Raw genomic sequence first — 14,942 nt, forward strand, 5'->3', positions numbered from 1 at the left:
CATGACGATATCTATGAGATTTAACGCGCGCTTGGGTGGAGGTCAATTTGACCCTCCTCCGCAAATTTTTCCGGAGTGGTTTCCGAACGTCGAGGCGTAGCCACGGTAAATTTTGCATAGCTGTGGACAATTGAACAGCGGATCGTTCCGTGACAAAAATTTAGATGTATCTTGTGAAGTCGCTGACCTACGGCAGGTCAAAATCGGGCCGGGGGCTTAGCGAAGTCATTTCTAGGAAACCGTTCAATCTGATGCAACTGCGGAGTGTTAGACCAAACCATACAGTTTTGAAATACTTTCTTAAGCAACACAACAATTAAATGAACAAATTCCAACGACCGAGGGTCAGATATGAATGTCAGACCCAGGTCAAAACCCAACTTGTTTCATCACTCTGGGGTTGCTGTGTTGAGTAGTTTCTGGTGCTCATTTCGACTTGATTGATAACAGGAAACGCATTATACAAGCTTTCAGACTTCCCAAAAGTCAGAATAGGTCACTGACCTAAAACATCCCAGGTCAACATGTTCTTTAAAAGCATACTAGCGTAATCTTAGCGTAATCTTAGCGCAGCGTAGCCTTAGCGTAGCATAATCGTAATCTTAGCGTCATCTTTGTCGCTTATTCAAACGCAAACCCCGAAGCGGCCCTGTATGACTTTGGTTACCATGACCTTCGAAGCGTCAAACAAGATCACTAGCCTTAAGTGAGCGCGTGACCTTTTTGCTTAGAACAGATGCCAAGGTTCTGGGGGCACTTCGGACATCAAACTAAAGTTTGACCTTGTATGGCCATATTTGACCCAAAGATCATGACCTAGGAACCTCAAACTTTGACCCAAGTGATTTCACGTACAGACGTACCCTGTCAATATGGTGTCTCTAGCTCTCCTAGTTTCTGAGATCTTAGGGGGGTCAAATTGACACCCCCCACTCGAGAGAAGGGTATCGAACCGGCCACTCGGGCGCGCGTTAAAACCAAAATAGCTTCCTGAAGACCAAAATCGAAAATTATATTCAGTGCTCAGTGGTGAAAAATGCGCTCAAACCTGTAGGGGTACCTTAGCCCAATGACCCTTTCCCGCTTTTGTTTGTACAACCATTCACTTGGTTGCAGCCGTGGCAATCTGATTTAAGCTGTTTTAACCTTGCAGATCTAGCGCTTCCCTGACGTCATTAAGCCATCAGCTGATTGTGGATAATCTCGGAGGTGTTCTTGAATGATCGTAACAGCTGATTTTAGCCGCAAGCGTCGTGGTGGCGCGCGCCTTCACGTGTGATTGTGTTGTTGTTGATGTGAGGGCGGTTCCATGCTTGCTGTGTTTTTGTTTTATGCGTGGGGTTGTCGCCCGGGTTTGCCAGCAATTGAAGTCTTAATTTGAGAGAGGTACGAATTAGTGTTTGCTTCTTCGCATTGTGACGCGTCTTTCGGTTTGAGTACATAATGTCTTTTAGCCAGTCTGTGGACTATTTATTGGCAAGCATGCCAACGGGATAGTTGGGGCGGGCAAAATGGGAATGAATAGCACTGCCCTTATATTTTCTGTCTTCATTTTTACTGATGGGATGGTTAGGCATTCCATTAGGGACATTTGTAACCTTTCTCGCCCCCATAACATGATTCATCATCATATTTTGCATTTTTTTTGTTCTTACCAGTTTTTCTTCATTGTGGATTTATTCATTGTCATTGTTAAACCTCTCATGATCTTAAATGCCTCTTTCAGGTCCTATTGTAGCCCACAGTATTTCAATGAAGGTAAACCCAAGCCTTAAAGCCTATCTTATTTCCCAAGTCACCAAACCCATTAATGATCCCAGCTGCACTGGTGCAGTCATTCCAGCCTATCTACCCCTCTTCAGAAGCATGGGGCCAGGCCTGTACACAGCTCTCTGGGTGAATTCTGACATAAACTCAGGATGACTTCTTGACAACATTTGTACTCCTGTAATGGACATTCCTCTCTCAACTTCCGAGACCCAGCATCTGAAGCGCAGTGCTCCTAGCAGCCCCACATTGCTTTTCTGCCTTTGAATCAATGGAAATGATAACCACTGAGCCCATTTTTACCTTGATCTCCCTAAACTCTGACCATGATTTGCACCCCAGCCCATTGGTCGTTCAGGGACCAGGATAGGTGCCACACTGGGATGGAGTTGTCAGCACAGTCCTCCAAAAAAGGATTTTAGTTGATGATAATTCCCCAAACAGGACCATGATGGCTATTACTCTTTGAAGGTAGCATTTCTGGCTGGGAGTGTAAGAAGGGAAGGACTCAATGTTGTCATGGTGATATGAATCAGACCATTTCTAAGTCAAATGTGAGTCTATACAGCAATTGTCAGTCAGTGTTTTCAAGCTGTCTGAATTTCATTGGTCATGTATCATGTGTAGGTGGCAGCTATTTATCTTAGAAAATGCGTTGGCAGTCACTATGCATGATGTGAGCCTACAAGTGCAGTGTTTTGATGAGCTCTAAAGACAGCTGTTATATATATGTCCAAGATCTCTGCACCATAAACAGTCAGTATTTCTGTACTTGCTAAATGCTTACTACTCTAAGGTTTTTTGGTTATTGCAGGGGAGAGCTCCTGTAACCATCCTAGGATGACAAGCAGACCTGATACCTTCTATCCAAATCCTGATGTAATTTTTGGTCAGCTGCTACTCATTTTTTTAAAGGCCACTGATGCAGGTGCATGTAATTGGATGACACCTGTTGGCCTGATCGGCCTCCTCTTCAGTAGTGCACCTCCCACAAACATCCAGTTTTGCAACCATCTCAGTTTTATCTCAGTAACATGTCCCCAGGTGTGAGCAAGGCTGGACAGAGATGTGATGGTAGGATTTTCAATGTAAGTATGCTTCCTTGTGGTTGATGACCAATGCCCATGATCAGATGGAGAGCCAGGGTCTGCTGGACGACTCCTTGATCAGCGGCTCGCAGCCCACGCGTGCTGCCGGGGTCTGGGCCGGCGGCGGCGCGGACGTCTCCTTCTGCCCGGACTCCCAGAACACGCCACGACCGCGGGCCGCGCCGCTGGTGCCGGCCTCAGACGAGAGCGACACGGACTTCGAGGAGGAGGCGGAGGACGCGGCGCCGCTGCCCAGGCCGCGCCGCCTCAAGGACTGCCTGGTCGACGCCGACGGTCCGGCGGTGGTGGACGACACACTGGACGTGGAGGAGGAGCGCTATGACACAGCGCCACTGGAGGCCGGCCCGCGCTCTCAATCGCCAGTGCACGAAACATTTGTGGACGAATCGCGTGTGGATGATGTGGACCTGGAGGCGGACACACAGCTTGTGGACAGCGGCAACGGTGCCGGAACCTGGAGAGACCAGTCTGCGGACACGGCTCCCGGCCTTGTGCCTCGCACGTCCTCGGGCTCCGTGGACCTGGAGGCGGAGACACAGCTGTACGTGAGTGCTGCCGGGGGCGAAGCCACGCGAGACCAGTCTGCGGGGACGGCTCCTGGCCTTCTGCCCCGCACGTCCTCGTCTTCCGTGGACCTGGAGGCAGAGACACAGCTGTACGTGAGTACTGTCGGGGGCCAAGCCGCGCGAGACCAATCAGCTGGGACGGCTGGCGGCCTTGCGCCGCCCACGTCCTCGTCTTCCGTGGATCTGGAGGCTGAGACGCAGCTCTATGTATCAACGAACTCGTCAAAGGGTGTGAGTCTAGAGGCGGCAGCTCAGCCGCATGAACCTACGCCGAGGTCCTCCTCCCGAAATGCGCACCTGGAGGCGGAAGCCGGGCTGTACATCTCTCCCATCAAAGCGCCATCCAAGGCGAGGACGGCAGACTTGGACGCCGAAACCGAGTTGTATATCTCTCCCGTGAAATTTGCATCCACGTCGCCGACAATCGGCGTGAATGCTGCAGCCCATCCGCCCGTGAGTGCCGCCGCTGAGCCGGATCCAGGACGGTCACCAGTGGTCGGGCAGGGCCGCTGTACACCTCGCGCGCCTGAGAGGCACAGCACGGCCGGCAGCCGCCCCCCGGACGAAGACTGCGGTGTCGATCTGGACGCGGCTACTCAGGTGTGCCAACCGAGGTGTGACAACCGCGCGGACTTGAGTGCTGTGGATCTGGACGCGGCTACGCAGGTGTACCAGCCGAAGTGTGACAACCGCGCGGACTTGAGTGCTGTGGATCTGGACGCGGCTACCCAAGTGTACCAGCCGAAGCGTGGCGACCGGGCGGACTTGAGTGCTGTTGATCTGGACGCGGCCACCCAGGTGTACCAGCCGAAGTGTGACAACCGCGCGGACTTGAGTGCTGTGGATCTGGACGCGGCTACCCAAGTGTACCAGCCGAAGCGTGGCGACCGGGCGGACTTGAGTGCTGTGGATCTTGACGCGGCTACCCAAGTGTGCCAACCGAGGCGTGATAACCGTGCAGACTTAAGTGCCGTGGATCTGGACGCGGCTACTCAGGTGTATCAACCAAGGTGTGACAACCGCGCAGACGCATGTGACGTGGATCTTGACGCGGCTACCCAGGTCTATGAGCCCGAGGTTGTTGACCGCGAACGAGCCTGCGATGTGGATCTCGGTGGGACTAGCCGGGACCGCGAGCGGAGTGGTGGCCGTCGCACGGAGACCTGTGGCGTGGACCTGGACGCGGCCACGCAGGTTTACCAACCGGAGGACGGACGCAGTGTCGAAGCGTGCGACGGGGACCTGGATGCGGCTGCCCAAATCTACCGGCACGAGGGCTGCAGTCGTTCGACCGCTTGCGACGTCGACCTTGAGGCGGCCACTGAGGAGTACCGACCCGACGTTCAGACCGGACCCGGCCTGGACTCGGCCGCGGCGCCGCACTCTCCCGCCACTGGCGGCGGCGCGCTGCTGACCTACGCCGAGACCGACTCGGACACGGACATGGAACTGACGCAGCCGTTCGCGCCGACCGCGGCCGGCGCCGCGCCGCCGGAGAGCGGCAGCGAGACGGCGCTCAGCGGCGACGAGGAGATGGACACCGGCCGGCGCGGTCCGGCCGCCGCGGCTGCGTCCGACAGCGAGACAGATATGGACGAGGGAGCCGCGCCCGGGCAGCAGCTCTGTGCACGGACGGGATCGGCGCGGAAGGCGCTGTACGCGGGCGACGTCACGGACGAGGAGGAGGTGCCCGGCCAGGTGGCGGGCGCCGGGCGGCGGCCCGTCGGCCGGCCCCCGGCGAAGAGACGCCGTCGCTCGGCCGCCGGCCGCTGCGGCGGACAGCCAGCGGCCCGCGCGGCTGGCCGGCCACGCCTCCTCGCCGGGGAGGATCCCCCACCACAGCGACGTCGACGCGGACGACGAGGATGACCACCTCGAGCGGCGGAGGAAGGCGGCCTGTTCGGGTGCGGCGGAAGGGACACGTGAACTGCGCGATAGTCAGTGGGATGTGGAAACCCGGACCGGAGCGCCGGTCTGGCGAAGCGATGCTGAGCCACCAAAAGGAAATGCACATATTGACACGGAAGATGATATTGCAACCCAAACGAGGGCTGCCGGTTATTCAGGCACAGAAAAAACGATTAAGTGTCGTGGCGACAAAGATGATCTTACTGCGGCTCGAAAGAGATCACCCTGTACTTCTAGATCGCGAGTAGGGATGGGCAGTTCCGACGAAGATGATCTTGAGACTCAAAGGAGATTGCCCGGCCCACCAAAACCGGAAGTAAATGTTGAGAGTTTCGATAATGAAGACCTGATTGAGACTCAGAAGCGTTTGCACCACGCACCAAGATTGGTGAGAGGCGCAGATGGTTTTGACAATGAAGACCTGAAGACTCTGAAGAGATTGCCTGCTCCCCCTTGTTCGCAAGGAGTGGTGGAGGGGTCTGATGACGAAGTAGATCTCGAGAGTCAGAAGAAGTTTCCTGCCCTGTCTGACAATTCTCAGGTAAGGGCACAGGACTCCGACGAAGACGAGGGTCTTATTGAGACTCGAAAGAGATCTCCAGTCCCCGTGAGCTCACAAGGAACTGCAGAGGTCAACGACGGCGATGAGGGCCGCATCAAAACTCAGAAGAGACCGCTAGTCCCCTCATATTCGCGACAAAATGTGCAGGTTCTCGACGACGATGAGGACCTCATCGAGACTCAGAAGAGGGTGGCAGTCCCTTCACGCTTGCGGGAAGCTACAGGGGCCTCCGATGATGAGGACCTTATCGAGACCCAGAAGAGAGCGCCAGTCCCTTCACGCTTGCGGGAAGCTACAGGGGCCTCCGATGATGAGGACCTTATCGAGACCCAGAAGAGAGTGCAGTCCCTTCACGCTTGCGGGAAGCTACAAAGGGCCTCCGATGATGAGGACCTTATCGAGACCCAGAAGAGAGCGCCAGTCCCTTCACGCTTGCGGGAAGCTACAGGGGCCTCCGATGATGAGGACCTTATCGAGACCCAGAAGAGAGTGCCAGTCCCTTCACGCTTGCGGGAAGCTACAGGGGCCTCCGATGATGAGGACCTTATCGAGACCCAGAAGAGAGCGCCAGTCCCTTCACGCTTTCGGGAAAGTGCAAAGGCCTCCGATGATGAGGACCTCATCGAGACCCAGAAGAGAGTGCCAGTTCCTTCACGCTTGCGGGGAAATGCAGACTCCTCCGATGATGAGGACCTTATCGAGACCCAGAAGAGAGCGCCAGTCCCTTCACGCTTTCGGGAAAGTGCAAAGGCCTCCGATGATGAGGACCTCATCGAGACCCAGAAGAGAGTGCCAGTCCCTTCACGCTTGCGGGGAAATGCAGGGGCCTCCGATCGATGATAGGACCTTATCGAGACCCAGAAGAGGAGTGTCAGTTCCTTCACGCTTGCGGGGAAATGCAGGCTCCCCGATGATGAGGACCTTATCGAGACCCACGAAGAGAGTGTCAGTCCTTCACGCTTGCGGGAAATGCAGGCTCCTCCGATGATGAGGACCTCATCGAGACCCAGAAGAGAGTGCCAGTCCATTCACGCTTGCGGGAAATGCAGGCCTCCGATGATGAGGATCTCATCGAGACCCAGAAGAGAGTGCCAGTCCCTTCACGCTTGCGGGAAAGTGCAAAGGCCTCCGATGATGAGGACCTCATCGAAGACCCAGAAGAGAGTGCCAGTCCCGTCACGCTTGCGGGGAAATGCAGGCCTCCGATGATGAGGACCTTATCGAGACCCAGAGAGAGTGCCAGTCCTTCACGCTTGCGGGGAAGGCAGACCTCCGATGATGAGGACCTTATCGAGACCCAGAAGAGAGTGCCAGTCCCTTCACGCTTGCGGGGAAATGCAGGCCCCGATGATGAGGACCTTATCGAGACCCAGAAGAGAGTCAGTCCCTTCACGCTTGCGGGAAATGCAGACTCCTCCGATGATGAGGACCTTATCGAACCCAGAAGAGAGTGTCAGTCCCTTCACGCTTGCGGGAAGAAAGACAAGGCCTCAGATGATGAGGACCTCATCGAGACCCAGAAGAGAGTGTCCAGTCCCTTCACGCTTGCGGGGAACTGCAGGGCTCCTCCGATGATGAGGACCTTATCGAGACCCAGAAAGAGGTGTCAGTCCCTTCACGCTTGCGGGGAAGGGCAGAGGCCATCCGATGATGAGGACCTCATCGAAACCCAGAAGAGATAGTGTCAGTCCCTTCACGCTTGCGGGAAATGCAGGACTCCTCCGATGATGAGGACCTTATCGAGACCCAGAAGAGAGTGTCCAGTCCCCTTCACGCTTGCGGGGAAATGACAGGGCCTCAGATGATGAGGACCTTATCGAGACCCCCAGAAGAGAGTGCCAGTCCCTTCACGCTTGCGGGGAAATTGCAGACTCCTCCGAATGATGAGGACCTCATCGAGACCCAGAAGAGAGTGTCAGTTCCCTTCACGCTTGCGGGAAGTGTAGACTCCTCCAATGATGAGGACCTTATCGAGACCCAGAAGAGAGTGCCAGTCCCTTCACACTTGCGGGGAAATGCAGACTCCTCCGATGATGAGGACCTCATCGAAACCCAGAAGAGAGTGTCAGTCCCTTCACGCTTGCGCGGAAATGCAGACTCCTCCGATGATGAGGACCTTATCGAGACCCAGAAGAGAGTGTCAGTCCCTTCACGCTTGCGGGGAAGGACAGAGGCCTCAGATGATGAGGACCTCATCGAGACCCAGAAGAGAGTGTCGGTCCCTTCACGCTTGCGGGGAAATGCAGGCCTCCGATGATGAGGACCTCATCGAACCCAGAAGAGAGTGTCGGTCCCTTCATGCTTGCGGGAAAGTGCAAAGGCCTCCGATGATGAGGACCTCATCGAAACCCAGAAGAGAGTATCAGTCCCTTCACGCTTGCGGGAAAGTGCAAAGGCCTCCGATGATGAGGACCTCATCGAAACCCAGAAGAGAGTGTCAGTCCCTTCACGCTTGCGGGGAAACACAAAGGCCTCTGATGAGGACGTCATTAAGACTCAGAAGAGGTCACCAGCCTCCTCGCACTCGCGACTAACTGGAGTCAGCCCTGGCGACGGAGAAGATGGCGTGATAACCCAGGAGGGGTTGCTGGCTCCAGTCCAGTGTGCAGGCGCCTCAAAGCCTGGCCACTCGGACAGCGAGGACTGCCTGTCGACTCCGGGCGTGATCTCGGTCAAGTCTGCCGCGAGCGCGGGCGAGGTGGGAGACGCTGAGGACATGGTGGCCACGCAGCGGATGGCGTCACCGCCAGCGGCGACGGGCGTCCACAATACCTCGGGCTCGGAGCTGTTCCTCTCGCCGAGCCGCCACGCCAGCAGGGAGAGCGAGACGCAGGAGACCCGGCTGCTGCCGCCGAACTCGCGGGACGTGCTCCAGGTGCTGCGCATGACCGCCTCGCCGCGGCCGTCGCCGCTCTCCGAGCGGCCCGAGTCGGAGCTGGACTCGAAGTTCGCGACGCAGCCGCCGGCGCACGCGTCGCCGGTCGGCCGCCGGCGGCTGCTGTTCCAGGACGAGGCTCCGGAGCGGGGTGTTGCGTCGCCTGACAGAGACCACGATATGGACAGCACGGCAAGCTCCATGGCGAAGGACGAGGCGCGGCCCTCTGAGGGCATGGCGGGGGCGGCGGCAGGCGAAGCCGAGGTCGCAGCGAAGGCCGGGGCCGCGGGGGTGGCTTCTGAGGGCGAAGAGCATGTCGGCCAGACCCGCGAAGTCGACACCGGCACGCGAGGCAGCGCATTTGGCGAGACTGCACGCGCTGAGACGCGGAGGGCACGGCACGGTCGTCGTAGTAACGTTCTCGACAATGAAGTTCACCAATGTGCAGAGCCGACTGTGTGTGCTGCCCCGGCCGCCGCGGGGGCGGCAGTTGCTGCAGGGACCGGTATCGCCACGCCACCCAGCACGCGCTGTCGCAGGAAGCTGGCTCTCGTGCCCGACCAGAACCCAGTCTCTCACCGCTCGCCTCAGGGCACGGACCGTTCTCCGATCATCACGGCGATTCGCAGCCGGCGAGGGAAGCCGGCGCCTCAACGTCAACCGCCGCCGGCCAGCACAGAGCATCTGGAACCGTCCGTTGTTTTAAAGCGGATGCATGAGGCAGGACGGCAACGGGAGTGCACTGCCGAACGTTCCCAAGAGATTGCGCGTACGGAGGGGCCACGACCTCTCGCGAGCGCCGCCGGAGCTCGTCCACGGGCCAGACGGACGTCTCTTTCGGCGGCAGCGGCCGCGGCCGGCAACCCCGAGAGGAACGCCGAAGCTCAAGCTCCAGCCCCAGCTCGGGGCCGCGGGAGGAAGCGGAAACCGGTGGCGCCCGGTCCTCAGGACGGCGCGGCAACCACTTCCGCACCCGCAACAGCGGCAAACGAAACGTCCAAGGGGACCCGGTTAGAGGCGGCGACGGAGGTCCAGCGCACGTCGAGCCGCCGTGCGCGCGCGCCCGTCAAGTTTTCGCCCAGCAAGCCGTCGGAAGGCAGTCAAAAGAGGCGTCGCAGCGGGGCGGCGAGCGAAGGCGGCGCCGACGGTGCGGAGGCCGCGCCCGGCCCGGCCTCCAAGCGGTGTCGGCCGGACGTCTCCCCCACCGCCAGTCGGCGTGGTAGACACAGTCACGGGCGATCCGTCCCGGTGAAGGTGGAGTTACCATCGGACTCGGACGCCAGCCCCGTCTTCATAGGATTCAAGCGTGACACGACCGCCAGCACGGCGGCGGCGCCACCGGAGGAACCGCCGCCCCCGTCCCCGTCACCGCCACCGAGTCGTCGGGCTCGACGGATCGCCGCGTTCGACGCGGCCCCGGCGGCGCCGGCCGAGTCGTTGCGACCGCGCGCGAGGAGCAGCCCCGCGGACGGCCGTGTCGTGCTTCCGGCCGTCGGGCCGTCGGCGGCGGCTGCGGTGGCGGCTGCGACCGCGACTCCGCCGCGAGCGAGGAAGGCCACGCGGGCCACGCGAGCGGAAGGACCCACGGCAGGACGGAGCACCGGTCGCGCCGGCCACGCCGGCCGAGGCTGGGGCGGGCTCCAGGACGACCCGGTCCCGCGGAGGCGGCGGCGCAGAGGCGAGCGGTGGTGAAGGCAGAGAGGGTCCCGGCCGAGCCCTCCCCCGCCCACGTCCCTAGGCATGACCGCGGCCGCGGGGCTGCGCCGCGCCCGCCGCAGGCGACGGAGGAGGTGGAAGAAGACGCTCCGCCATCGTCCGCAGCCACCTCCAACCGTGGCCGCGGCCGCGGGGCCGTCCGGCGCACGACGCGGGCAGCGGAGGAGGTGGTACAAGACGCTCCGCCATCGTCCGCAGCCACCTCCAACCATGGCCGCGGCCGCGGGGCCGTCCGGCGCCGGACGCAGACAGCGGAGGAGGTGGAAGAAGACGCTCCGCCATCGTCCGCAGCCACCTCCAACCGTGGCCGCGACCGCGGGGCCGTTCGGCGCCGGACGCGGACAGCGGAGGAGGTGGAAGAAGACGCTCCGCCATCGTCCGCAGCCACCTCCAACCGTGGCCGCGGCCTCGGGGCTTCGCCAGAACCGCCAGGACCAGCCGACGTCGAGCGGCCGATGACGGTGAGAAGCGGGTGGCGCGTAGGTATCTGTAAAGTTGAATGCTGTCGTTGTTTTTAGATAGTTGGAACGGTGCCGTCCGCGACTGTGGGCTGGTCTTGACGGCAAACATTCAGAGGTACTGTCTGACTGAGAACCGGAATGCAAACTGGCGCTGATTTTTGACGAAAGGGTCAGAAGATCCAGAGTGTGACCTGAGGCGCAATGGCTGATGCCTATCCTATCAGCCAACTTTCCACTGCCATTGCGCACTGCATGCATCGGGTTGCGTGACTTGGTTGTACGTGCGGCATCCTTCCACCATTCCCCACAAACGTATGGTTTTTTGTTGATATATCGAATCTTATTTTTCCATCAAACCTTTTACGTCTGGTTTTGTATTCGGCTTTCTCCAGCCTTGCAGTCAGACGCGCGAGAGACGTGCCTGGTCCAGCCATTGCGAGTTTGTCGACTAATTCGCCCGCGCGCTGAGCCTCGCTTAGTATCGTGACGCTTTTCTTCAGACACGGAATCCGATTCGAGGCATGAAGACAGCTCTGTCGTCACTGTCTCCTCCCAAGTGGTGAGTTGGAATCGACGTGTGCTTCATCACGTCATCTGTTTTGCTCTTCTTACGGCTGTCGCAAATACAGTGAGCCGCGCCGCCAGGGCGACAGAGGAGCTGATCAAAAGAGCGCGGAGGTTGTGCTTCGGCCCGCTGTGCGTGTGCCGCCTGATGTCTGTCGCCCCTGCCAGGACACTGCCGCGTCGTGCCGCGTGCCCCAGCGCCGCGTGGCGCCCCGTCCAGCGTGTGTAGAAGTGTGCGCTCGTGCCGGCAGTCGCTGCGGTCGGTGGGGGGATCTCGTCGCGGCGCCTCGGCGCGCGGCCGACCCCGCGTGCTGTTTACCGGCTTCTCCAGCCCGCAAAACGAGCGCGCAGTGACGGCGCTGGGTAAGCAGGCCGGCGGCTCCCGGCCGGCCGCCGCTGCGCCGGTCGGTCCGGCGTGTCTCATCATCTCATCTCATCTGACGGACGCGCGTTGGTATGGAGGCAGGGGGGAGGAGGCTGCTGGAACGGAGCGTGGACATGTTGTGGGACGTCTCTGCCAGCTTTCCTGCGCTGTTAGCTCGCGACTCCGTCAGCGATCGCTGGTGATTCGGTACCGTTGGCGGGCGCGGACTGCGCCTGACGAACTCGGCGTAGGCGGAGCCGCAGCTAGCTTCACTGCTAGTGGATCACGGCCACACCGCCGGCTACGTGTTTGTGTTGCTCCTGTCGCACGTGACTTGTTTGCAATGCCCTGCCGTGTTACACCTGCTTTCGCCCTGTGGGTGGGGGGTGAGGGCTTCATGTTTTGCATCTTGCAATAGCTAATGTATCTGAGAATGACGCTGCAGCTATTGCAGTTTCCCGATGCTGGAGTCGGAGCATGATCATCCCTTCAATGTGTCGAAAACACTGGTGTCCTGGTGACGTGTCGCTTCGGATACGTTCTTCCGCTCTGCCCGCACGGTATCGCGGACGGGTGGGATGATTGTTGTTCATTTTCTTGGCGACAGGTGGCGAGATGGTCAAGCGGCCTGCTGAGTGTACGGTTCTCGTCACGACGGAAGTCAAACGGACAATCAAATTTATGGCCTGCTTCGCACGAGGCATTCCTATCGTATCGCCCGCGTGGCTGACCAAGTCCAAGCAAGCAAAGTTCTTCCTGGGTAGGTGAATGCGTTTTTGCAATGTATTTTCCCATGCACACTTCCATTCCATCCACTTGTCCTGTGGCTCCTTGAAACGCATCTGGTCGGGCTGCTCTTCTGCCTCTCGGTTGGCAAACATTGCACATGACATCCTGCAAAGTGGACTTTGTGTGCACCGTTCTCATGTGGACTCCTGGGCACGCCTCGTCAAAACGACGTCTCCTCCCAGGCCAACCGCACTGTCCTCAAACCGACGTCTCCTCCCAGGCCAACCGCACTGTCCTCGAATACATCAGATTAGTGTGTTCGTACCTTCACAGTCGCCAGGCTAACCTGAACCTAGTCTAGCGTACCAATAACCGCGCCGTTGCATTTCTTTTCACCGTTTTACATAGCAGAAAGCAGAGTTGTCGATAGCTAGGCGGCCAGGTGAGGCCTTGCTGATCTCCGCTGACCGCCGAAGGCTCGCTTCGGCCGCCAGATCCGTGGGAGTTCCTCGTGCGCGACGGGCCGGCCGAGAAGAAGTTTGGCTTCCATCTTGACCTGAACCTGCGCAAGGCAAGCCGCAGCGCCCATCCGCTGCTGCGCGGCTGGTCGTTCTACGTGACGCCGCACGTGGTGCCGCCGCCGGACCAGCTGCGAGGTGAGCGTTGACACGGACACGGGCACGGACACGGGCACGGGCACGGACGCGGGCACGGGCACGGGCACGGGCACGGGCACGGGCACGGACACGGACACGGACACGGACACGGACACGGACCGGGCACGGGCACGGACAGGCGGCCAGCGATTTGTCTGGGGAGGGGGGGGGTGGGGTGAGAGGGATTAGTTTGCTTGGTTCGCGCGGTCCATCGCTTAAACGAAAACACATATTACAGTGGCGGGCGAGCGGCCCCGGCGCCAGCGCCCGGGAGTGGCCCACATTACAGGTCGCTGTCTTGACAGATGTGGATCACGCTGACCAACGCCAATAGGTCTGATGTGCGTATCACTGCTGATCTCGGCAGCGGTGAAGTGCTCTTTGTCCCTGATCCCTGCCTTCAGAGATAAGGTGTCCGTGACACTGAGCCTCCAGTGCCCAGAGATGCGGAGCGGTCAACCCCTCCCCCCCCCCCCTGCAGAGATGTGAAATAATGACATAAGTTGTTAGGTGCATTTCCGACGAACATTATGCATGTAGATAAGACGGTGGTAATATCGTTGTATCGTTATTCCTCGGAGAAAAACCGGAAGAATGAAGAAATAGTGCGTTGATGTTTCGGCAACATGCATTTATCGAAAATATAAAGGCATGTTGCTTCGTTTTGGTGAACGCATATTGCCGAAATACGAACGAATCTATTTCTCCATTCTCCAAGTTTTTCTACGAGGAATAAGGTTGTTACTTCTGTCTTAAGTAGATATAAAATATTCCATGTCATTCATTTTAATCGGTTAAGGCGTCTGCGTTAACCGCTGCGCGTCTGGGAATCCAGATGTATGGGGTTCGATTCCCCGTGGCGCCCGCCCTTTCTGCCAGGGTGAGAGGCAGGTGACACCATATAGCCTTAGCAGCTGGGTGCGTCGTAAAAGCCCCAAATGACACCCGCCCGCTGTGTACCACCGAGATCGTGCAGCACTCCGTGACGGGGCTCCACATCGGCAGAGATCGTCGAGTGCGCCGGCGGCGTGTTCCTGGCTGGACCGCCGCGCAGTGCGGCCGACCGGCTGCTGGTGGTCTCGTGCGTGGCCGACACGGCCAGCTGGACAGCGGCGCGCCGGCTCCACCTACCGGTCGTGTCGGCCGAACTGCTGCCTCAGCGGCATCCTCCAGCAGCGGGTGGACGTCGACGCGCACCGCCTGTTGGCCTGAGCCGAGCGCGCCCCACGGCGACGGTCGAGGGGTCCCGGCCATCGGTGGCGCCAAGTGCCATTGTACCTGGTTGAGCTGGCGCGAGTCAGGAGGTACAGGGGCCACGGGGGTGGTTACCAGCCGTTCTGTAGGGCCACGCGTGAGTGGTTCGTCGCGGTTTGGAGGAATAGTGTGTGCCAAGTCGAGCCCCCCCGTCGCTCGTGATATTGATGAGAACGTGGGCTGGTGAGGTGGTGGTGCCATGCACAGTGCAGAGCGACTGCGTCGGGCTGCTCGAACATACTAACGCGGATTGGAATTATGACAAGCTTCAGATCTGCATGTGCATTAGGCAGGAGGACTTTTCGATACGCTTGGCTTCCAGTGAAAGTATCCTCGTGAACGTGCGACAAAATGAAGTGTACCTGATGATGGGATGTGGAAGGTTGGATGGGATAATGTGGGATTATTTTA

At 59.0% G+C, this 14,942-nt stretch overlaps 1 protein-coding gene across 1 annotated transcript; it reads left to right on the plus strand.

Annotated features, from left to right (window-relative positions):
• Nucleotides 1-1,272: 1,272 nt before the first annotated feature.
• On the plus strand, nt 1,273-14,563 carry LOC119114939 (mediator of DNA damage checkpoint protein 1). Its single transcript, XM_037238994.1, has 9 exons — nt 1,273-1,386; nt 2,900-4,821; nt 8,550-8,858; nt 10,543-10,964; nt 11,465-11,523; nt 11,780-11,891; nt 12,500-12,652; nt 13,116-13,277; nt 14,283-14,563. Exons 2-9 carry the CDS (start codon nt 2,900-2,902, stop codon nt 14,561-14,563), a joined length of 3,420 nt encoding a protein of 1,139 aa, XP_037094889.1. The 5' UTR covers nt 1,273-1,386.
• Nucleotides 14,564-14,942: the final 379 nt, after the last annotated feature.

The sequence above is a fragment of the Pollicipes pollicipes genome, unplaced genomic scaffold, assembly GCF_011947565.3.
Source record: "Pollicipes pollicipes isolate AB1234 unplaced genomic scaffold, Ppol_2.1 Scaffold_3087;HRSCAF=3621_pilon_pilon_pilon, whole genome shotgun sequence".
NCBI classification, from domain to species: domain Eukaryota; kingdom Metazoa; phylum Arthropoda; class Thecostraca; order Pollicipedomorpha; family Pollicipedidae; genus Pollicipes; species Pollicipes pollicipes.

What these genes read in the sequence shown, in the direction of transcription:
- LOC119114939 (XM_037238994.1), top strand. Translation starts at nt 2,900, where the DNA reads ATGGAGAGCCAGGGTCTGCTGGACGACTCCTTGATCAGCGGCTCGCAG. An exon ending in GAGTCGGAGCTGGACTCGAA is followed by an intron (nt 8,859 to 10,542) that starts GTTCGCGACGCA and finishes ACCGCGGCCGCG; the next exon opens with GGGCTGCGCCGCGCCCGCCG. An exon ending in GCGCGCAGTGACGGCGCTGG is followed by an intron (nt 11,892 to 12,499) that starts GTAAGCAGGCCG and finishes TCTTGGCGACAG; the next exon opens with GTGGCGAGATGGTCAAGCGG.